Consider the following 24,139-nt stretch of genomic DNA (forward strand, 5'->3'; position numbering starts at 1 on the left):
CGGGTATGATGGCCGATGTTTCTAAATTGATCCGATCCTGCCCTGATTGTGCTCGGCGGAAGCCACAGCAACTCAAATGTCATCCATGCTGCAATCTATTTCGGTCTCACGTATCAACGAGTTAGTGGCGCTCGACGTACTGGGCCCCTTTCCGATCACTCCTTGGGGTAATAAAACTCTTTTGGTGGGAGTGGAGTATTTTTCTCGGTAGACGATGGCTTGGCCACTACCTGACCAATCGGCGGCCTCCAGCGCCAATGCGTTTTTGAATGATTATGTTATGGATAAAGGTGCCCCAGAACAACTGCTTATGGACCAAGGTCGGAATTTTTCTTCTAAATTGCTACGCGATGTCTGCGACGTATTGGGCACCAAGAAAATCAGGATGTCGCCATACCACGCTCAGATTGATGGGATGGTCGAACATATAAATAGAACCTTGACCACCATGCTCTGTCAGACTGTGGATGCTAAACAGGCTAATTGGGATTTGCATGTACTGAGCGTGCTCGCCGCGTACATGCTTCCTTGGGAATTTCAACATTTTTTCTCATGTATGGGAGGGAAAACGTGCCGCCCATAGATACCCAATTTGGAACACCTGTTGGGGGCCTGAAATCTATCCTGCCAGAACATGTTCGAGATTCCCTGATTTCTGAGGCCCGGGAGGTGGCTAGAATCAACACCGCAAAGACACAGGCACGCAATGAGCGCTGTGCGCGCAAGTCCGGCCGTGACATGCCATGGTCCGTTGGCGACAAGGCTTGGCTGCATTGCCCTCATACGCATTCGGGCGGGTCACCATCGTTGGTTCGTCCACCTATCTCGGTTGAAACCGTTCATTCCCCGGCGTGTCGCTTCATCATCTCCAAAAATTAGTCTGGCGGGGTCTGACGTGTCCGACGAATCGGGGCCGGTGCGATTACAGGGTGATCCCCCGAGGGAATCTGTTTTGCCACCCACAGCATCTGAGCCCTTGACTGCCATTGTGGACAGTCACCTCACCCAGACCAGCCCTATTGCGACGGAGTTTTACATTCCCCCATCGACTGTCCTGCCTCCTAGCGTGCCGACCAAGAAGAGCTGGATATGGCTACCGTGGATGGTCCGGCGTCGCGGACTCATTCTAAAATGCCACAGTTTTGTTAACATTGCCTGCATGTGTATTCGTCTTCCTGCTTTATGTGATTCGTCTTTTGCTTCTTTTTATCTTGATGTTAATTCTTGTCAATGTTGCATTCGTCCCTGTTGGGTACGACCCCTATGTTCGCTTACCACGGGTTTTCCCGTGCTGCGTTTCTCCATTACTCATGGAAAAAATATTCCTAGCCGGGTTAGCTCATCTTTTCATTACGGAGAGGGGGAGGGGGGGGTGATGTAATGAGAGAGCACCATCTAGTGGGCGACAAAGGGTAACTGCACGGCCTCCATCGGGCAACCATTATCCATTCCTAAGCGGAGATTATATCTGGGCCAAAGGTAACGGGCGGAGCCATTGAGAACCTTCGGGAACCATTGGGGGCGTGGTTAGAGGTGGAGCTTAGCTCCGCCGGGACGAATATACGCAGAGGCAGGGGAGGACTCGTAGTCGGTGTGGGAAGCCTTGTGTCCGGACTGAGTCGCTGCTCAGCCTCTCCTCACCATCAACCACATGCCGGATCTCCAGCGAAGCTCGCCTCTCCTCCCAGCACGCCGCCAGCCAGCGGCGGGGTCGGAGAGAGAGGGAGGCGAACATCAACAGTGGGATGGAGAGAACGGCTTGTCCATGGCAGTTAGATAAAGGGGCATTACCCAGAGAGAGAATGAGTGGAGCTGTGCAGATATTCTGTTCATATAAAGACACCAGTCAAGAGTCGTTGTGGAAGTCGTTTATTACACATGTATCAAGTGTAGTCTATTTCCTTATTCGGCACGCAAAATGGTATCGTAACAATAATATGTTTTTTTTCTTCTTGGTTCTTTCGGTAAAGTCACGTAAAAGGGAAATAATAAAATAATAAAAATTATAAAAATAAAACATAATAAAATAATTCTCACGACATTTCGGCTACAATGCAAGCAGCCGTCCTCAGGTGAAGAATGAAACACCACCAAGCTTGGAGCGTATATTTAAGCTGGGTTGGAGGGGGAAGGAGAGCGCCTTGACAAAATAATTTGCAATTCAAGAGGAATTTAGCATATTTATGGGAAATGCGTAGGAGGTGGGCGGGGGGTTTCAAAGTCATAGTATGCCCGTGCATTATGCAGGATTAGCAGCATCAAAGGGAGGGGATAGGGGGTAGCATTAACAAAGGGAAGGAATGTTAATAGTATGTAGCTGCAGTTACTAAACCACCACGTAAAAAACTAAAGTATAAACTACATAGTATCATCAGTATACTAAATATTCTCTCCAATAAGCTGAGCTACTAACAGTAAGTAATACATTACAATTCTATGTCGCAAAAAATATAATATGCTTCCAGCTAAACTTTTTTCCCTTACATCACACGGGTCTACCCCGTACTATATACTACCATAGACAAACCGAACATTAAATTATATACTGTATTACTATACACACTCTATACCTTCGACTATAATATTACCCTAAGTATTATTCTACCCAACCTACTGTATACCACACTGCTGTATATTCACTGTACAATTACGATACTGTATATTACCTTATACATTGTATTAAACATTACAATTTTATACTATTTATACAATCTGCTATACACTATACCATTGACCGTCACGTGAAAGATACTAAGAGGAAGCAACGAAATATGTCAATGGGAGAGTGGTGCTTTCATAATAATGAAAAACAGGAACAAACACAAAAAAAACTTTCCCCAACTCACACCAATGCCGCGGGAAGAGGATGGCTCCACCCCTTTTACAATAATGACAAATGTAAGTTGTCTGCAAAAATTAGGTCAAGTCTTAAAAATAACTGTTGTTTTGCTAATTCGATACTTCCGATGACAAATTTACATTGGAAATAGTTACAAAATCCATGCCCATCAATGATGTTTCTTCCTTGTTAAATGTTTTGACCTCCTACTGAAAACATTTTAACGTTCAGATTGGTGATATAGGTATGTTGAACTTCTTTCGCGCTATAAATAGCAGGTGATGCTGTTTTGCAGTCTCCACACTGGCTGCTGTACCTTCTGTATATCATCCAGTCCCTCTGTGTCCAGCAGCAGGAGGTACTTGTCATTATCAGGGTGGGGTCTTGGCCATACCCAGATGCCTTTGGTTTGTGCTTCTGTAGCACATCCCAGTGAGAAACCTGTAGTTTTAGAGTAAAATTACACTCGTGTTTTTTACAACAATTATAATACGATACATTGATAGTATTAGATATATTTCACAATTTCTCAAGGCACCATGCATGGCAAGAGCAAAGGTAATACATACGTAAATAAACTGGTGGAAAAATTAAGGCAACAGAGGAACAAAGCGAATTAGAGGAAAGTTTATTTTTTTATGTCTTTGAGTCGGGACTAAAATTACAATTGCAGTGTCATAGTCAACATTTCAGCTGAATATTTTTAGTCATGGAGGATTCGGCATGCCAGCAAAATATGTTCAACAAAATTACACAAATACTTAAATTGGTGACATCTCATTACCATCTGTTCTTGAGGACCGTGTATTTCAATACTATCTAATATCAAATACTTTAACATAAAATTACAATAAAAATACTAGAAAAAAACTACAATAACAAACGATAACTGAACTTTTTAAAGTAACTTTTTCAATGATTACGATCTTATCCAACCTAAGTTTATATTTTTTAGAGAACTTCACTCAAGGCTCTTGACATAGTTAAAAAAAAATGACGGAACAATCATTTAGATGGTAGGGGTGCACAAGTTTTGACGAACGAGTACAAGCGATAGAGGCGTACTTATAGATCATGAAAGGGCTATAGGGGAGGGACAGCAAGGAGTAGAGGAGCGAGGGGAGGGAAGAGGAGAAGAATGGGCAATAAACAATAGGTTCGCTTTAAAATCGGAATTGTAGTACCAGAACAAATAACCCATCGAGCGAGAGAGGTATTTTTCAAGGGTGACTCGGCCAGCAGACAAACACGGCAGCAAGTGGTACATATTAATACATAAACATTAAATAAAGTGTACAAATAAACTAATTATAATATGATCTTATGAAACAATTAGGTACATTCACAACTTGTATTGTTGTGATTGCAGAAACGTCTGTTTTAAAAAGAGTACAGAAATGGAGACCGTTGGAGCAGCTACATGGAATGCTTTTGAACCATGTTGCGTACGAAATCTGAGAATCGTGAAAAAAACAATAAGACAAAAATCAAAGGTGCTGTACTTTGTAATGGTATTAACAAATCTGATGAATAATGTTCATAACTTTGGGTAATTGTCTTATAAATGAATATCCCTCATGACTTATTCGATCTTACAGAGACATCAGCCCAACCATAGAATAGATGCAACAGTGGTGCGTACATATGGAGCATCCTCTGCAAATCGTAAATTTGTTTAAGACAAAGCAGCCAGAGATGCTACTACGTCACAGTACAGTTGTGAAATTAAGATTATAATCTTTCAACAGATTAAACCAGTAAAACAGTGCATATTTCTGTACAAATAGGCAATTTAACAATTTTAATGAGAGAGTACACCGATGGATGCCGACCGGCAGGATAGGCTCCGCTGCATCCGTCATAAGCCAATGAGGATAAGTGGGTTCATCTGGGCCAAAATTCATGGGCAGAGCTCACGGGTTCTCATGGGAACTATCGGGAAGGTTCTAGAGAGGGCGTGGCTAGAGGCGGGGCCTGGCTCCACGTGAGAGGGATATAAGGGGAAGCAGGAAGAGGCTCGGGGTCAGTGTGGGAAGCCTGAAAGTGGTATTGCGTCTCGTCCTCTCGGAACGACAGTGGTCACGTGGCGGCTCGAGGGCTGACTCCTTGCGTGCCATCAGCTCACGGTGCGCAGGAACGGAGAAAGTGAGAGAGCCGTGCGCGGGAAGGAGTGAGCCCGCGCGAAGAGAGAGAGCGGTGACCACCCGGCCACCCGGGAAGGAGCGCGGAGCTGTACAGCCAACATAGAAATTAATAAAGAAAGACGCCAGTCATCGTTCGTCGTTGAAGTGCTTTATTACACATTTAACCTTTTAAATTAATTTATCTATATGCATCTGAAAATATAAAGAAGACCAATAAAAAAAACCCAAAGTATAATAATGGTAAGTTTGATCAATACTTTGTCTATTCAGTGCCACAATAGAGATCAGAGGAGAAACAACACACTTCTGTTTAGGATAAAAAGCCATGAATTTAGTTTGACGAATGTTAAGAACGAGTTGTAATGTATACAGTTATTTTGAATAAGCTTAAAATAATTTAGCAAATGGTTTTGCAAAATAATTACATCTGCAAAAATGTGTGTAATGCAATCTATTAGATCATTAACCTAAATTATTTATACATAAAGATAATAGCATGAAATCTTGACTTAAAACGTTCGTGACTGCAGGAATTCATATTCTTTGGGTCTTTCGGTAAAGTCACGTAGATAGGTTCAAAGGAAATAACAAAAAATAAAATCTACGACGTTTCGATCGCAACACAAGCGGTCTTCATCAGACAAAAGGGGGGTTAGCCTCTCAAGGCAAACTGTTTGTAAAGGTTTATGGATGTGTGTAACTCAAGTGTGTCAGCAGCATGGATGGGGCAGTTAATGTTAATGTAGGAGAAAACCCCGACATCGACAGTCGGGGTATTCTCCTACATTAATACCAGCTGCCCCGCCCATGATTGCCTGGCAGCCCCTTGATTGGTGCAGACCTATATTCTTTGGGTATTTCAGTAAAGTCATGTTGATAGGTTCAAAGAAAATAACAAAGTATAGTGACGTCGATTTTCCAGGTTAACCATTCACTTGAGCATTATTTTTTATGAGCTTAACAGAGATACAAAATAATTTGTGATTGTTATTTTAATCAATAAAGGCGTTGCAGAAATAGGAAGTCTCTACATTCGAGTCAGTCTAGTACAACGATTTCTTAATCGTATTTAAGACAGTCAATCACCATTAAGGTTTAAAATGTTTGCAAGCGACCAAGATTAACCCCTTGATTTCATTTATGAGGAAAGATGCATACAAATAAACGTTGTATAATAATGTAAATAGGCCCTGGCATATCTAAGAATGGAATTTTACATGTAAGATTTCGATCGAAGTTAGCCATATCGTGTCTAAAAGCCTGCATTCGAGAGGAATGGAAGGAGTTTCATGGGGAACTGTTTAGAGTACAGGGGGACTTTATTCCTGTGGACAGGTGTAAGGAGGGAAAGTTCTACATGAAGCGACCACGATGCGATGAACATGACCCACCCTGGAACTGAATAGCAAGCCATAAACATGACATAGTTTAGACGGGCTTTCTAAGTACCCACTGGTATTTCCAGGTACCTGACCCGACACAGAACTCTATTTGTAGCGGTAAGAACAAATAATTACAAGAGCTAATGTCGGGTGATAGGCACACGCCTGTGATTGAGCACTGTGGAAGCAGCCAGCGCTCGTCGAATGGACAATGACAATATTGCGAGACTCCATTATCGTGGACATCACGGAGCTATACCATGGCTTGCCAGCAGAATGCAGTACGGTCAAGTGTGGACTTATATCATCTGCAATTTTTGTATGCGATCGAGTGCAGACCAAGTCTTGGCGCCGGCTCAGCACTTTGCAGCCTGTGAATCCTCAGCGATTGTGAGATTTAATTTGCGCTAATGACGTTATACAAAACTAATAATTGGATTACATTACAGCTACAAAACTACGTCCATCTGAAATGCACGTTATTATAAACTATATTCGGGGCCAGCCATTTAGTACCTACGACAAAATCTGTCAAAACTTGACCCCCCCCCTCCCTGCACTATTTACCCCCCCCCCAACACCTGCGTACGTACGCCTGATGCACCCTCCCCCCCCGAATCCTATAAAACGGCCGATATTTAATCCACGCATAAACGATCAAGATTAATCGTATTAACGTGTTTAAGTATTTAAGCAAACATATAGGCCACCACCGGCTGCATTACTATTATCAAGGCTTCACCCCCCCCCCCCCGTTTCCTATGCGTTCATTGTCAGTAGACCCCCCATACGCAAGCGTACGCATTTGGGTTAACCCCCCTCCTCACTCCATGCGTACGTACTAAATGGATGGCCCCCAGGTTTATAAATTAAGCCAGGTGTAATTAGCGGTGTCACGGAAACTCACTGTGTGCTTGAGATAGTGTGGACATTGAGTGTGCCTGAGTCAAGAGTCCGTATCGTGTGTGCTCAATTCAGAATCAGAATATTTATTTTTACTGGAGGGATCCGATGAGATATGAAGCTGTTTCACGGATGTCCAGTAGGGGCGAGTCAAAAAGTTTACAACACAAACCAAATCACAAGAGGAGTGCAAAGTATGGGAAAGGTAAACAAACCACTATTTATATTTTACCAAGTAAAGCCCACTTAGCGATTAGCTTATTTGAATGATAGCTCAAAAAGTGACTCATCACGTGCAATTTAAAGCAACAGCCAAATACTGTACTATAAATAATTTAAACACCTCTTAACGTGGGGTCGCCATAAGATTGCCACATCACTAGGAATCCACTAGAGCTGTGCACTTTTACATCATCTAAATCGAAAACTCATTGCTTTAGAACTGCTGCGTGTTATTGTATTTAGTTTGTTGTCCTTTCCCGACACCTCTGATTAGTCACAGTTGACTACGTACGAATCTTGACTTAATAGCTTTCGTGACTGCAGGGAATCATATTCTTTGGGTCTTTTGGTAGAGTCACTTGACTTTACCGACAGACCCAAAAACTATGACTACGTACGGTGCCTAAGAAGTTCAACATAGATCAACATATGATCCTTATGGCGCAACTCCGGGGTACCAACTAATACAAAACGGCCGAGGCAATTAAATATTTTATTTCTGGGACACTGTTTTTTCGGGGAGTGGAGTGTGGGGGAGTAGAGTGAATCGTTACACCCCTGAGGATAGCGATTTTGTTCGGGTGTACTGTGGTCTACCGTGTTGCAAGAGTTTCGCTAAATGCCCTTTGAAAAAAGAGGCTCGCTGCCTGTTTTCCATAAACTGTGCGTGTGAAATGGAAATAACGGGATCTTTGTTCTGTCCAATTTATTTCAAGGTCTTTGCGCCATATGATGAGACTAATAAGCCTTTTGGAAGTCTCACAGTATAATTGTTATTTTTTTATGCAGGATGTCTCACAAACTCTCCCATGCACCCTACGATGAGTTTGTCCCATGAAAGTCAAACCGATGTTTAAGCTTTCAATGCTGGAATTTAGCCAAAGTGAAAACCAAATTAATGTGTTTTGTGTATGTGTGTGCAGCCATGAGTTTTTCTCATGACATCTGCTATTCAGCCAAATGAAATTGAACATTTTACCTGCAATTTTTAATACATATATAGTCATTAGTGACTGGGCTTAGACCATCAAATGCACTTGAGAATCCAGTTAAATTACAAGTGGTTGTTACCTAGATTTAAACCTATATCCCAGTGGTTCTGGCTTAGCTCTGACCGATGAAGCACCCATCATTTAACAGTTGTACATGATAATTTCAACTTTGAATAGTGCATCGTGTATAGCTCGTCGAGATGAGTCGATTGCCGCATCGCCGACCACCAACAGACGAAAAATGACTGCATCACGGACATTATGCGAGAGCCGGGGTACTGCTATAAGGTTCATATACATTACACTTCATACTACACTACTACTCAATTAACTACAGCACTATACTATTATATACACTACCGTACACTGCACTATTATACACTACACTACATCACTATTATACACTAAACCACTATACAGCACTAAATCGAAAACTCATTTCTTTTTAACTGATTTTTTAGTTTAGTTTGTCGTCCTTCCCCCACCCATCTGATTAGCATGGTTGACTACGTACGGTGCCAAAGAGGTTCAACACACACAACACATACACTACACTATACACGACACTACTTCACACTATACCACTATACTATTGTGTATGATAAACTACACTATTATACGCAACTATACACTACACTTTTGACAACTATATTAGTATACACAACACCACTATACCAAATTGAAAATTCCTTTCTTTATAACTACTTTTTTGTTGTTTAGTTTTGTCGTCCTACCCCTGCACCTCCGATCGGCACGATTAACTAAGTATCGTGCGAAATAAGTTCCACATTCATATTTTTAGGGCCGACACTACAGCACGAGTTTAATTACTCAGGCACACCCTGGAGAAATGCATGTTGTCTCTCACCCATTAATTTATTAGCCGCCAGTCCGATTGAATGTAGCTGTTTAGAAAAATGTAATCCCACAAAAACCCATGTACAACGAAGGCGGCCATGCATGGTGCTGGTCACTCCTCCCCTTCATGCGCTGTCTCGGCCTGCAGCACTTTCCCTAACAGTCTGTACGACTACAGACGGACTTTTGTGTAAGTTTAGGTTTGTGTAAGTACACACCTCGTAGTAAAAGGATGCTCAACTGAGCATAAAATTAGAAATTGTCTGTGGGTTTGTATGTTGGACTTCTTTCGCACCGTACGTAGCCAACCGTGTTATAAGAGTGTATGTTAGTGTAATGTATAATAGTGTAATGTAGAAGTGTATTGTAGTGTATTTATGTTGAACTTTCCCACCGTACGTAGCCAGCCAAATATGCTGATCGGAGGTGTGGTGGAAGGACAACAAACTAAACATAACAAAAAGCAGTTCTAAGAAAATTCGTTTTCAATATAGATTTGTCAATTTTGATTAACTCGGATCTTGCCGAATCACTTACCGGTGTTTGACCCCGCCAGGCGGTTCATGAAGAAAGATTTGCCGGTCCGGTACTTGCCCACGATGGAAACGACGACGAGCGGCTTGTTGATGGCTGCGATGATCTTTGCCGTATCAGGGTCGACATAAAACATGCCCTTCTCATCTGTCACTATAAATGGTAGAGGTTTAGAAGTCCCGCACTTGAGTAACTCATCAACATCTAGTGGCGGTGGCAGCTGCTGCGTGGTTGCAGGAGCAGGACTTGCCATGTCACTGGGTTAATGATAAAAACACCAGATTATTGAACACGATCACCAAATCTCGTCTTGCTCGTACACTCTACGGCGCGCCTCTTATATATGCCGACAGGAGGGATTGCATCATCACTTCTTTACGTCATGCAGAAACGTTTCTGCCCCATCCATAGTTGGTTATGTTAAATACCTTGCCTGGTATACAGGAGGTCGTGAGTTTGCGTTTTCTCTATCTCCCCATGGTCGCGTGGATTTTTCTTCGGGTCTTTGGGGTTTTCATTCACATTTATAATCAAATTCACGCATTTAGAGTAACTGGCTGCTATACATTTCCACATGATAAGCCACTTCGACGAGCTATTATTTGTGATAGCCAGGTCGCTTCTGAAAAAGAGCTACAATTCTACATCTCTCTATGAATTATGAATGTGGCTACTATGTCATGTACCACCTAATTTAGTCTACCAGCGACCCTGATAACACTTAGCGGTAACTTGAACCCTGGTTACACATACAATTTACAGACATTTTTAACCAAAACACTGCTGGAAAAGGGAACAACCCCCCCCACACACAAGCCATGTGGGTCTTAGGGGTTGTTTGGCCATACTTCACCACGCTGCTCAGCGCGTAATTTGAAAAATAAACACGGTTGCAAGATTTTTATTCTGGTTGAGTGCTGTGACGGTCCTCGCTAACAACACTTGCCTCAACAGTTTGTCAATTTGCATAAGATATTTTGTAGTTACCCCTGCCTTTTACATAGTAAAATTAACATTGTAGATTCCTCCTTCAAACGCAGAAATTTGACACAGTTGGGAGCACAGGTGGTGCATCTGCCAGTCACCTCAGTTAACCCATGGCATTGGAGTCAGCACGGATAGCCTGGCACACTTCACTTGACAACCTGCAGGTGCTCCTAGCCTGGCACAAGCGCCGTGGTGATGTCACCGCAACTTGGTGGTAAATGAGAGTTGTTGTTCACGTTAGTCACTGAAACTTACCCTGCCTTTTTAAAAGGGAACTAAAATATTTCACTTCATTTTGTTCCGAGATGGTTTGCACGGACATTTTATGTCAGTGCAGTACATTGAGTAAATCATCCATACAATAAAAAAAATTCGAAATTGTACTTAAAACTTGGAAATGCATATATTTGAATCCAAAACGCAACCACAACACAAACAACAACAGTTACCATGCACCAACACGACCCGTACATGTATATTGACTGTCGGATCCACTTTGTGCACGCTTAGGGCATATACAGCCAACACATTTTTAACAATCCTTGCTACTCTATACCAGTAACCTGTTTGAAGAATGTGTGTACAGTATATATGTTCCAATACATCAAAGTGTGTTTATTGACAATATTAAATACCTGTAATAGTTTGAAATAATTCAGGTTGTGATTATGTAGTTTGAGCGTTCATGTGTAGAAAACTGTACAAAGAACGTTCTGGAAGGTGCGTGTTGAGATGTTTAGAAACAGGTGACCGGACGGCGCTGTAGTCATTATGCAATTAAAGACACGTGTTACTGTAAACTGAAGAGAGGGGGGGGGGCACTGTCCGATAGGGGCGGCACCGAGCGATTATATAGGGTGGGGAGCGATCTGAGCGCTTCCTCAGTGACTAATCGACGACCAGAGGTGCACGGCGTCGGGACTGATTGTTCTCGAACCTACTCGGTGGAAACCATCCCGGCTGAAGATAACCATAGCAATTCCGAGTGTGGCAGTCGTTACACTGACTGTATATACGTTTATATATATACTCCCCTGAAAATGGATGTCTCAAAGGAGCTTCTTTACAGATGTATATTTATCCTTCACTGAAAATTACATTTTGAAAAGAAGCGACACATTACTGTATTTGACCAGCACATGGAGAGAAACGTCTGACATTCCAACAAGAAAACTGTAGTCTAGGTTAATATAAACTTAAGGCTATACATTAATTGTAGAAAGTTGATTGTCATCAATTATATATCATATGATGGTGTTTGTCACGAGCAGCAGATACCGGTTTTGTAAACATGACTCTATTAAGCATTAAGCAGGTGTGTTGGCATGTAGCTCACTGGGCAGACGGGTTTTTTTTGTCGATTTCTGAGAAGAGCCACGTTGACACCTGAATGGATCTGCAGAAGACTAGCTGTAACCGTCGAAGCTGCTTTGAGTTGCAAAAATACTAAACGCATTTCCCACTAACACTACCTTAAAAGAAAGAACAAACATATAATTGGTAATGTTTAGGGCAATGACCTTCACAAGCGATGAAGTAGAACCATTGTCCTAAATGTCTAAGATTATATTTTGTTTTTTTCGTTTAAGGCAGTGTCATTGACAAATGTGTTAAGTCTTTTGTTAATTGTGCGTGTGCACAACTGACAATGCAGCATCACGCGTGGAACATGCAACCTTTAACTGGTGGTGTTAACATTGAGCTACGCTGTAAAACTGCAGTACTATGAAATCTCAGTTGATTTTATGGTTTAACACGTAGGCTTTTCCAACCAATATTATCCATAATAGAGATATATTGGATTAGCTAGTGTAAATATAAATGTGTTGTTAAACCCGCCACCACCCGATACAGCCAATAAGTAAGGTTTGTCACCTAAACAAAACATGACAATTCGTTACTCGTGTAGTGTCTTAAAAAATTACTCACACCAACACGTAACAAGTCACCTGCTTACACTTTATACGCCTATTCTTGCACCAGTTGTAGGCACTCCTAAAACTATCTGTACGGTTACTTATATCTAACTTCTTTCCACTCGTATCTACTTTACACCTCACTTGTCCTGAACTTGGCAGCTCTGTTCATCGACTTCGCACACAGCGTCTCCGCACACAGCGTCTCCGCACTCAGCAGCTTCACCCACAGCAGCTCTACATCTCCACCGCTGCACTCACCTATGCTCCCTCAGACCCACTCACCCGTTTGTCCCGGGCAGGGGGATCAGCCAACACCAGCCCGGCGATGCATGTGTTGAGGTCCGTTGACGGCTGGAGCGGCAGAAGCGAGATGTCTTCACTCTTGTCCCCGGCAAAAAACTCCCTCTCCACTCACGCACACCCCCTTGTATCCCTCTGCTAATTATCTGAGACCTCTCGTGTGTATCTTTAGGCTCTCAACAGGCTGGTGCCATCAATCAACCTTCATCTCCCGTCTCCCTGGCAACACCTCCGGTCTCAACATGCACACCCGGTCGCCCGCGTTTGCACCCGCTTCTCTTAATTAGGTGGCGATTTGTCCGTGCAACCTCATGTTGCACACACATGCCTGTTTGCCCTCAGTTGCCCTTGGTTAACTGTGTGCACCGCATATTTCACTACTCTACACTAGTACAGCACACCAGTGTTCATATTCTTAGGTTTTTTCGGTAAAGTCACGTAGGGAAAACATCAAAATTAATAAAAAATAAAATAAAATAAAAATCACGACGTTTCGGAGGCAACACAAGTCTCCGTCATCAGGTGGGACCGTCACAGCCAGATTAGCTGCATCAAGTGAGGCAATGATTCAAGATGTAATCCCTTTGCCTCACTTGATGCAGCTAATCTGGCTGTGACGGTCCCACCTGATGACGAAGAGTTGTGTTGCCTCCGAAACGTCGTAATTTTTTTTTTATTATTAATTTTGATGTTTTACCTACGTGACTTTACCGAAAAAACCTAAGAATATGAATCCTTGCAGTCACGAAAGCTTAAATCTAGAAGCACACCAGTGTGTTTGCAAAACGTTGTACTCGGATTGTAAATGTTGTGGATTTGCTCTCCAACACACATCATCATGGAATAACTGGAAAAACGTCATACTAAGATTGTAAATGTCGTGGATTTTCTTTTTAATACAGTCATACATCAGTAAACGACCGCTTTGGAATACGTCGAATTTGGTATGTCATGTTTTGACGAGAAAAAAATGTCTTGGGATACGACGTCTTGCTTGGGATACGATGCGCTTGCTAGAACTTGTGTAACGGAGTAGTCGATGACATTACGTCACGCTCAGCCTCTGAGGAGATGACGTCACAGGATGTGACGTCAGGCGGACCTTCCGGTATGATGACGTCACGGGCACGTCTCCCTGGGAATGTGAAGGGTGGAAGTCGGGACCCAGGGTAGGGGACATCTAGCACGAGGCTAGGAGTGGCTGCTTACCTGGTCGGCCAATGTTGGTTTAGCCCTCGGCCGGCGCAGTGGGAAGAGCCCGGACAGTCTGTTTGCTAGGAGCATCAGTACCCTATCCCTGGGGAGATTAATATTAGCCCATCCAGTAACTGGCGTAATCCCCTAAGAAGATCTGCCTCCGAGTCGTCTTTGCACCACAACAACTGGTGTTGGAAGTGGCTTCTGTGCATGCCGCCATGTCCAAGTCCAGCGCGAGACAAATAATCCCGCCTGTGGTGGAGTCCGACGACAGAAACAACGTGGAGCAGGTTCTTGTAGTGATCCCTGAGACCGGGGCCCCGGGGATGTGCACCGTGGAGCCGGCCCAGGAGGAGACGGCAAAATGAGGAGCAGGCACTGCCATCAGACGTGTAGCGGGCCATCGCGGGGCAGCTGGAGCTGCTCCAGCAGATGATGGTGCAGCTCGCGGTCACGATGGCTCAGGTGGGCAATCAGGTGCACGCGGCGGGCGGGGTTTTTGAAAGGGAGCGGCAGATTCCCGCCATTTCGGCTCCTGCCTCTTTTGAATTTGGCACTAACTCCCCAACGGACGCGTCGCGGGAGTTGGGTGCCATTTTTAACGCGACGCCACCATCAGCCGCCATTTTGTGCGCGACGCCGCAACCGGGCATTATTTTGTATGCGATGCCGGAAAACGCCGCCATGACCGCTGTCATGGCCGCCCCCATGGGCGCTGCCGCTCCGCATGTCGCTGCCGGCGTGGCCGCGGCTCTGTTGCACACTGCGACTGCGGGTTCCGCCACGGGTGCAGCCGCGGCTCCGCATTTTGCCGCGACTTCCCATGGCTTAACGCGGCCCGGCAACCAAGCGTCGCTGCCGCGGCCTTCGGAATGTTGTCAGGCGGGGCTGTGGGTGAGTCCCCGCCGTGTGTACCTGCGTCTGCACCAGTTGCCCCCTGTCGCACTGTTCGTCACGAAGGGGGCGACTGATTGCACTTCCAAAATCATTTGATGTGGCCTACGAGACCGTGTGTAGGCCGAAGGAGGAAGCGCTGCGGGCTTTGCCGAAATGCCTCGACACAAGGGCGCTACAAGCGTGCAAAGCCATCCCGCCGGCTGACAGAGCGTCACTCCAGTCGGTGTACCAGCACATGGACGCTGTGTTTGAGCCGCCTTCTAGCGCGTGCCTGAAGTTCTCCATGCGGCGGCGGGAGGAGGGGGAATCACCATTGGCATTCCGCTGCTCCCACCTGGCGCTGGCTCAGGCCACATACAATGACCTTGCGGGAAGGGCCTTGGATTCGCTGGCCCTTGAACGTTTGCTTGCCCTTGCGCGGGAGCTCGGCATCGCACTGTCCATCGCGGAGGAGGCCAAAATTACATCGTTGGCCATCGCCCAGAACATCCAGGCACACCTCGCTCTGCGACAGCCGCCCGCCGTGGCGACGGGCGTGGGTGTTTTTGCGCCTGTGGAGGCAGTTGCGCCTCGGGGGAAAGACGTCCTCATAGCCCTGACGACGTACGATCGCAGCGGGAAGGGTGCCGGTGCTCACCGACCGGAGAGGCGGTGGCAGGCGGGACCTCCTCGTCCGCAGGCCTCAGGGCAGGTCACATGCTTCCGCTGTGGCCAGCAGGGCCACGTCGAGCGGGGTTGCCACAACGCTCCCGGGTCCTTCATTAAGGCCTGCCCTCCTTCCACTGGCTCCTCGACAGCAGCAGCTTTGGGGTCCCAGGCAAGTCGCGGCGCATCAATCGCATGGCCGCTCCCCTCACCTCACGCATCTAACGGGGTTAGGGTCCATCCTCATGGGGTTATCTCGGGGGGGTCGGGCTCTGTCTCCATACGTTCGTGCCCATCTGCCGGGTGGCACAGGCGGACCCGCTAGTGGAAGGCCCTCGCGCATGGCGTGGTGGCCGCCGCTGCTGGGTCCTCGGCAGTGGCGGGGTATATGCAAGAGGTCATGGTGCGGATCTCAGAGTCCATTTTTCAGCAGCTGCCACGCAGCATTGGGCCATTGCGGCAGTTTCAAGGGGCTTTTGTGGCCACGAATGGCAGCCTGGGCATTTGGGCCACATCGTCGCTTTGGTCGAAATTGGCAAAATTTTATTGGTGGAGCCCATTCTGGTCTCCAGGACCTTGGCGGTGCCATGCCTCTTGGGGACCGACTTTTTGGCCAAGATGCCCGTGCAAATCCTTGTTTATCAAGGTTGTGTGGAGATGCCATCGGGGGGGCGGTTGCCCTTCTTGATATCTCCCACTGTCTTCCCTTTCCGCCAGTGTGCGGGCCTTGACTAAGGGCTCAGTGATGATTCTGCCGTGTTTAGCCAGAGTATATTCGATCTCGATCACACCACTCTTTTGGAACATCACTTAGATACGGGCAACACAGCCCCTATTCAGCTAAATTCTCACTGCTTTAGCCCGGTGGAGAAAGATCATATCCGCTCCGCAGTTGACGAGATGTTGGCAGTGGTAATTATCTCCCCATCCACTAGCCCATTGGGGTGCCCTCATTGTGCTAGTCAAGAAACGGGATGGGAGTCTCCGTTTCCATAAATTAAACAAGATAACGGTGGCTGATGCATATCCATTGCCTCGCATGGATGATTCCCTAGACGCTCTCTCAAGTGCGTGGTTCTTTTCGAACTTCTGGCATTTGCCAATGGACGAGGCCTCTAGACCCAAGACAGCGTTCCGCACACCCCAGGGGCTGTTCCAATTCAATTGGCTTCCTATGGGTCTTCATTAGGCCCTGGCCACTTTCCAGTGTCTCATGGAGATGGTCTTGGCAGGGCTGCAGTGGGAATCTTGTTTAATCTATTTGGACGACGTTATTGTTTTCGGACATATGTTTAACGAGCACTTGCAACGTCTTGAAGCAGTGTTCATCAAAGTGCAGGCCGCGGGCTTCAAGTTCAAACCACAAAAATGTCACTTACTGAAACCATCGGTGAAGTATTTAGGACACATTGTGAGTGTGTCAGGTGTGGCCACGGATCCAGAAAAGACAGCTTGTGTCCGGACGTGGCCGACTCCTACATCTGTCGCTGAGGTGCGTAGCTTCGTTGGCTTTGCTTCGTATTATCGCCGGTTCGTACGCGATTTTGCGACAATTGCGAAACCACTGCACGCACTTTCCGCCAAAGGTCAAAAGTTTTGCTTGGGGATAGAGGAGGAAGCTGCTTTTGTTGTGCTTCGCATGGCCTTGGCGGATGCGCCGCCCCTGGGGTATCCGGACTTCTCCAAACCGTTCCTCCTCGACACCGATGCCAGTGACATGGGCATTGGGGCTGTCCTGGCTCACGTGATCGACGGGGTAGAGAGGGTTGTTGCCTATGGCAGCCATCTTTTGTCTCCCACTGAACAGCGGTAATGTGTGACCAGGAGGGAGCTGCTGGAAATAGTGTTTTTCATCCAGCTGTACAGGCCTTATTTGTATGGTCACCGGTTCACCGTCCGGACTGACCATGCGGTCCTGAAATATTCCCTGCGGATTGACCAGCCCTCGGATCAGCTGTCCAGCTGGCTCGAGGTGCTCCAAGAATACCCTTTCAATGTCATCTTCAGGAAAGGGACTCAGCATGGGAATGCGGACGGCCTTTCGAGGCTGCCTATGGATGGCGGGTGCGCTTGTTCCCTGGGATCCAGCCGCTGCAAGGCCCCAGTGGAAACTGTGGCCCAGTTGGTTGCATCGGCCTAGGCAGCGCCCCCTCCGGGTGTGGCGTTGCCTGTTGATTTTGGCCTGGGACTTCCCCGGAAGGTTTGGTCCAAATTGCAGATGGAGGATTCCTCTCTACTGAGGCTATGACGCCATGTTGAGTCTAATGCCCGGAGCTCGGCTCCGTCGGCTGCCCCGGTGATCGCCGTGCATGATGGCCTCCTCATGCATTGGGATGCCCAGTTGGAGTGTTATTGTGTGGTTGTGCCCATTGGCTTGCGAGGTAAATTAACCCGGGCCATTCATGAGAAACTTATGCACCTCGGCTACAATAAGACCTTGTTGACCCTTAAACGGGGCTACTATTGGCCGGGTGTGGAGGATGACGTGGCTCTGATTTTGAAAGGTTGCCACGAGTGTGCACGGAGGAAGGCACCAGTTGGCCAGGATTGGGTCCCGCTGCAGTCCATCCGGGTTTCTCGTGTTAATGAGCTCGTGGCACTCGACATTCTGGGGCCATGCCCAGCATCCCAATGGGGCCACAGGTACCTCTTGATGGGAGTGGAGTACCTCACATGTTGGCCTATGGCGTGGCCTCTGATGGAGCAATCGGCTTCGTCCATCACTGAGGCGTTCGTACAGGAGTATGTTCTTGACAAGGGTGTGCCGGAACAGCTCTTGACTGATTAGGGGCGGAATTTTTCTTCACGGTTGCTCAAGGAGGTCTGTTACCTCCTTGGCATGAAAAAAGTCCGCACCTTGCCCTACCACCCCCAGTCTGATGGGATGGTGGAGCGCTTGAACCCTACCCTCACATCCATGCTGTGCTACCTTGTGAGTACATCCCAATCGAACTAGGACCTCTTCATTCCGGGGGTGCTGGCCGCGTACAGGTTGGCTTCTCATGTCTCGACGGGTTTCTCCCCTTATTATCTAATGTACGGGAGGAAACCTGAGCCCCCGATGCACGTCCAGCTGGACCTGGCCCCTTCAAAAAAAGTTTACCAGTACCTGCCACAATGAGGGTCGCGCTCGACCGGTTGCGTGAGGCATGGCAGGCGGCCCTGGATAATTTGGCCAGCCGGCAGGCAGCTAACGAGCGCTTTCCCACACCAGGCTGTCGGGTTTATGCGGGAAAATGGCCAGTTGGCGTGGATGCACTGCCCCCAAGTACCTGTTGGCACATCCCCTAAATTGCATCGCCCGTGGCAGGGCCCTGTCGAGGTCATAGAGGTCCGCTGACCGCAATGTATCCGTATTCGGTTGGGTCACCGCCACTGGATTGTGCACCCGTCTCGGCGCAAGCGGGTTGTACCGCCTGGCCTCTCTGATTCATCCACACTTCAGGAGCGGGCGGCGATTGATGTGTCCGACAAGCCGGGACACGCGGGTTGTGATGGCGCAAGTGATGCCCTGCCTTTGTGTGTGCCTGAAGAACCCCCACCAGTAATGCCACCAGCGGCGCCTCACCCGGCGGATGTGCCAGCGGACTTGACACCTGACAGTGCACCGCCGATTCCAATGCCCGACGCCACGCGGATACGGTGATGGCGAGTGGGGCCGTTTCTTCATCCCCTGCCTTCTTCGGACACTTTTACGGTGTCCCATGTGGAGACCGTCTCCAAAGTTACCCTGTACCTTGCTGCCCTTGTGTTGGGTTGTGTTCTAGCAGCCGGTCCTGTCCTCACACACGTGTCACTTGCTCTCATCTGTTGTTGCTATCTTCCCGTCTGGGTGGCCTGGCTCCGTTCTCGTAATGGTTGCCAGCCGGGTCGGCTGATTTTTTTTCACGGAGGGGGGGTGATGTAGAGGAGTAGTCAATGATATTACGTCACGCTCACCCTCTGATGAGATGTCACAGGATGTGACGTCAGGCGGACCTTCCAGTACGATGACGTCACGGGCGGTGACATCATGCACAGGGGGCGGGACGATGACGTCACGTCTCCCTCGGGGACTTAAGCTGGAGCCGGTGACGTGAGCGGGGTCATCTCAAGAGCCCAGGAACGTGAAGGGTAGAAGTTGGGACCCAGGGTAGGAAAAATCTAGCACGAGGCTAGAAGTGGCTGCTTACCCGATGTTGGTTTAGCCCTCGGCCGGCGCAGTGGGATGAGCCTGGCCAGTATGTGTGCTACGAGCCCCAGTACCCCGTCCCTGGGGAGATTTATATTAACCCATCCAGTAACTGGCGTAAGCCCCTAATAAACCCTAGACGTAAGCCCCTAATAACACTTGGCATAAGCTCCTAAGAAGATCTGCCTCCGAGTCATCTTTGCACCACAACACTTGTATGGGTCAGGATGAGTCACCGCGTACCCGCGTATACCCTGTTCACGACTGAAACAAAGCGCTGATCCTCAGTCAACAAGCCGTAACAGTATTGTGTGGAATGAAAAGACAATGTCACACTTCAGGAACATTCTTAGAAGAAGGCAAAAACAAACTTCAATGGACGGGTTTTTAGTGAAACTCAAACCTGGTGAGCCTCAACCAGGTCCAAGTCAAGAAAAAAGACAGAAAAGAGAAGGAGAAAAAACCCCCGAATTTCAGCTTCCTGAAGTTTTATGGAAGGGAACTCTCCTTCCGAAAAATAACATCTCCTCCTCCTCCCCTTCCTCAACACCATCATCGTAGGCTATCAGCTCCTATCAACAAGGTAAAGTGACATTACATGTTTTTCTTCAAATTTATTTTAATTTATTTATTCATTTATTTTAATTTATGTATGCATTTTAGTAATAAGTAGTATCTAAATTATTTTATACAACCCCATTAATGTATAATATGCCTTATAAAATATCATTTATTTTACTCTGGAACGGATTATTTCCTTTCCCTTTATTTATGGGCAAAATTCGTTTAGTATACGTCATTTTTGGTATAAGTCCTACCTTCCGGAACGAATTAATGACGTATACCGAGGTACCACTGTTCACTGGTGTTCTGTATGCGTAACGGATTGGCATGTTCTCTTTACGTGACGTTACTAATTGGCTGTGGTGGGTTGAATGACACATTTATATTTACACGATCTAACCCCCCAAAAAACTATTATGGATGCCTTTATCGTGTTTGCAGGTTATGTAAGTGAGGGGTGTGTCCGTGGGAATGTGGGACTGACTGCACATAGTAAGGCTCATGTAGCTTGTCCGTCGTGTGTCCTGCCGAAATCGAAACAAGAGAAAAGATTGGCTAAGAAACACCAAGCACTTATAAACTCTACTCACACAAAACACTTATAAACTCTGCTCACATCAAACACGTAAAATCACTGCTCACACTAAAACTTATAATCTCTGCTAACATCAAACATTTATAATCTCAGCTAACACTGACCACATCCTTCCTCGCACCTCCAATTTCTTCTATGCACACCGATCAGCACGGTTGGCTATGTACAGTGCAAAATAAGAAGTTCAACATCTTCTTATATCTAAAAGTCTCCGCACGCACGCGCTTGCGAGGGATTTGGCTCTCGAACGGTGGACTTTAGGTCGAAAAATATTTGCCAGCCAGCACGCCCTAAGGCCCGCAGTGGGAATTGGCTATTCCTTTTTCACATCGTCACCTTCAAATTAGTTAAATTAGCGTTACTTGGAGATTTGTATACAATTATTTAGTTAGTTGATCTATTATTTATTTATTTATTTCCCTTCGCCGCGCGTTGGGTCACAACGCAGCCAGCTGCACTTACCCCCAGCAATCCACACGCGCCATCGCCTGAGGTAAGTCACGCACTTTTGTATAATATGCATTAATATAAGACGTAAGTCCCAAAACTGTGTCTTAAAAGCATTTATCTCATTACACTTTGCACTGCTCACATGGGTTACCCCTAGCAACGCACACACGATCGCCAAAAAATTTCATTCGCCTTACACATGCAGCAAAAACACACCAAACACATACATTCTTCACTGTGCGATGTCCTCTTCTCTCCAACCCACCCCAATTATACCCCAATGCGTCCTCAAACTATTATAGAGCCCCTACATATTATTATAGCGCTTACATCATATTATTCTCGCGTGGTCGGGGAGACCGGCCCAGCCCCCAGCCTGCCAAGTTGATATCTTGCCTGGAAAATCTAGGCGAGCCCGGGGGCTCTGCACGAGACTAGGCCTCACCACGGCACTCTGGCTGCTAGCTACTTTGTGCTTTATATTCAATATATACTGGTATACAGTCAGCATGTAATATAGTGCTAGCAGGTACCACGACAGTCACTATGCACTGCTGTCATAACAGGTACACCACTGTCACTTGCCCTGCTGTAATCATAACAGCTTAAATCACAGTATGCATTGCTGTAGGGAAAGCAGCATCCACCACAGTATGCTCTGCTGTAATCATAGCAGGTACCACCAAAGTCAGTATGCACTGCTGTAGTGGAAGCAGGTACCACAAACGTCGCTATGCACTGCTATAGTGATAGCAATCACCCCCACAGTCGGTATGCACTGCTGTAGTGAAAGCAGGTACCACCACACTATCCACTGTTGTAATCATAGCAGGGACCACCACAGTCACTATGCACTGCTGTAGTCAAAGCAGGTACCAAAATCCGTATGCACTGCAGTAGCTAAAGCAGTACCACCACTGTATGCACTGCTATAATCATACCAGCTACCACCACAGTCAATATGCACTGCTGTCATCATAGCAGGTACCACCACAGTATGCACTGTTGTAATCATAGCAGGGACCACCACAGTCACTATGCACTGCTGTAGTGAAAGAAGGTACCAAAATCCGTACGTACTACTGTATTAATAGGTACCACCACATTCAGTATGCACTGCTGTAGTAAAAGCACGTACCACCACAGTCAGTATGCACTGCTCTTGTGATACCAGGAACCACCACTGTCAGAATGCTCAAATACTTATTTCTGTGGTCTGCCTGCAGATTTTTCCACATACCGGACACCATCACAACCCTGGTGAAGTCGTACTTCCAGGATCTGCAGTTCTGCTTCACCACCTCAGAGTTCACCACCTCATGGCAGTGCCTGAATGTAGGTATAATGGCGGGATGTACCATTTCTCCGTTGGAATTCATAATGGCAATGGAGGTTATCATCAGATCCTCAAAATGGGTTGCTGGTGGACAGCGAGTCAACTCTGGTTTCCGCCTCCCTCCACTCAGAGCCTACATGGACGACATTACAACATTGACCACCACTGTCCCATGCACCAGGAGACTGCTCAGAAAACTCGAGGAGAACATCAGCTGGGCCCGTATGAAGATAAAACCATCCAAGTCACGCAGCATCTCGATTGTGAAGGGAGTACTCTCTGACCTGAAATTCTTCATCGGAGATGACCAAATCTCAACAGTGTCTGAGCAGTCGGTAAAAAGCCTTGGAAGGTGGTATGATGCAAGCCTGAAGGACAAAGACCAGGTGCAACAGCTGCGCAAAGACATCAGTAGTAGCCTACAGTCCATCGACAACACCAAGCTACCTGGAAAGTTAAAGGCCTGGTGTCTGCAGTTTGGTCTCCTACCCCGGGTGTTGTGGCCCCTAGCAGTATATGAGGTTCCAATCTCAACAGTGGAGAAGATGGAAAGAGGAGTCACAGGCTACTTAAAGAAGTGGCTCGGAGTTCCACGATGCCTTACCACCATAGGCCTCTATGGAGATGGTGTCCTCAAGCTGCCCCTCACCAGTCTAACAGAGGAATTCAAGTGTGCAAAAACCAGGCTCCAGATGACACTGAATGAATCTCGAGACCCAGTGGTGAGCAACAACGCGCCGACCTTGGCAACTGGGCGCAAATGGAGGCCAGGAAAAGCAGTCCAGGAGGCAACAGCAGCCCTCAGATATGCTGGCATTGTGGGTCATGTTCAGCAAGGGAGAGGAGGCCTTAGGCTAACTAGCCGTGCTGCTTGGACTAAGGCCACTGCACCAGAGCAGCGGAAGATGGTAGTGCAGGAAGTACGCCATCAGGAGGAGGCTACAAGGTGGGCCAAGGCAGTCTCTCTTGCCAAACAGGGACAGTGGACTCGATGGGACAGTGTGGAGAAGAGGAAGATCAGCTGGAAGGATATGTGGGCCATGGAAGCGAGGCGGTTGAGCTTTTCCATCAGAGCAACATATGATGTCCTTCCAACACCAGTTAATCTTCACCAATGGTATGGTGAAGATCCGGACTGTGCCCTCTGTTCCATGCCAGCCAACCTCAGGCACATTCTCACAGGGTATAAAACAAGCCTCACCCA

General features: G+C 46.8%; 1 protein-coding gene across 7 annotated transcripts in view; it reads right to left on the reverse strand.

Moving 5' to 3' along the window:
• The window catches only part of LOC144737870 (guanylate-binding protein 2-like), a 234,684-nt gene extending 224,526 nt beyond the window's left edge, over positions 1–10,158 (reverse strand). For all 7 annotated transcript variants that reach the window (XM_078620753.1, XM_078620754.1, XM_078620752.1 and 4 more), the window contains exons 1-2: positions 9,878–10,158; positions 3,156–3,280 (exon numbers count right to left, since the gene is read on the reverse strand). In XM_078620753.1, coding sequence (XP_078476879.1) covers positions 3,156–3,280; positions 9,878–10,127 — 375 coding nt within the window. In that variant the 5' untranslated portion in view covers positions 10,128–10,158. The remainder of the gene's footprint in view (positions 1–3,155; positions 3,281–9,877) is intronic.
• Positions 10,159–24,139: the final 13,981 nt, after the last annotated feature.

Source organism: Lampetra planeri, chromosome 74 (assembly GCF_965212315.1).
Source record: "Lampetra planeri chromosome 74, kcLamPlan1.2.h2, whole genome shotgun sequence".
Taxonomy (NCBI): domain Eukaryota; kingdom Metazoa; phylum Chordata; class Hyperoartia; order Petromyzontiformes; family Petromyzontidae; genus Lampetra; species Lampetra planeri.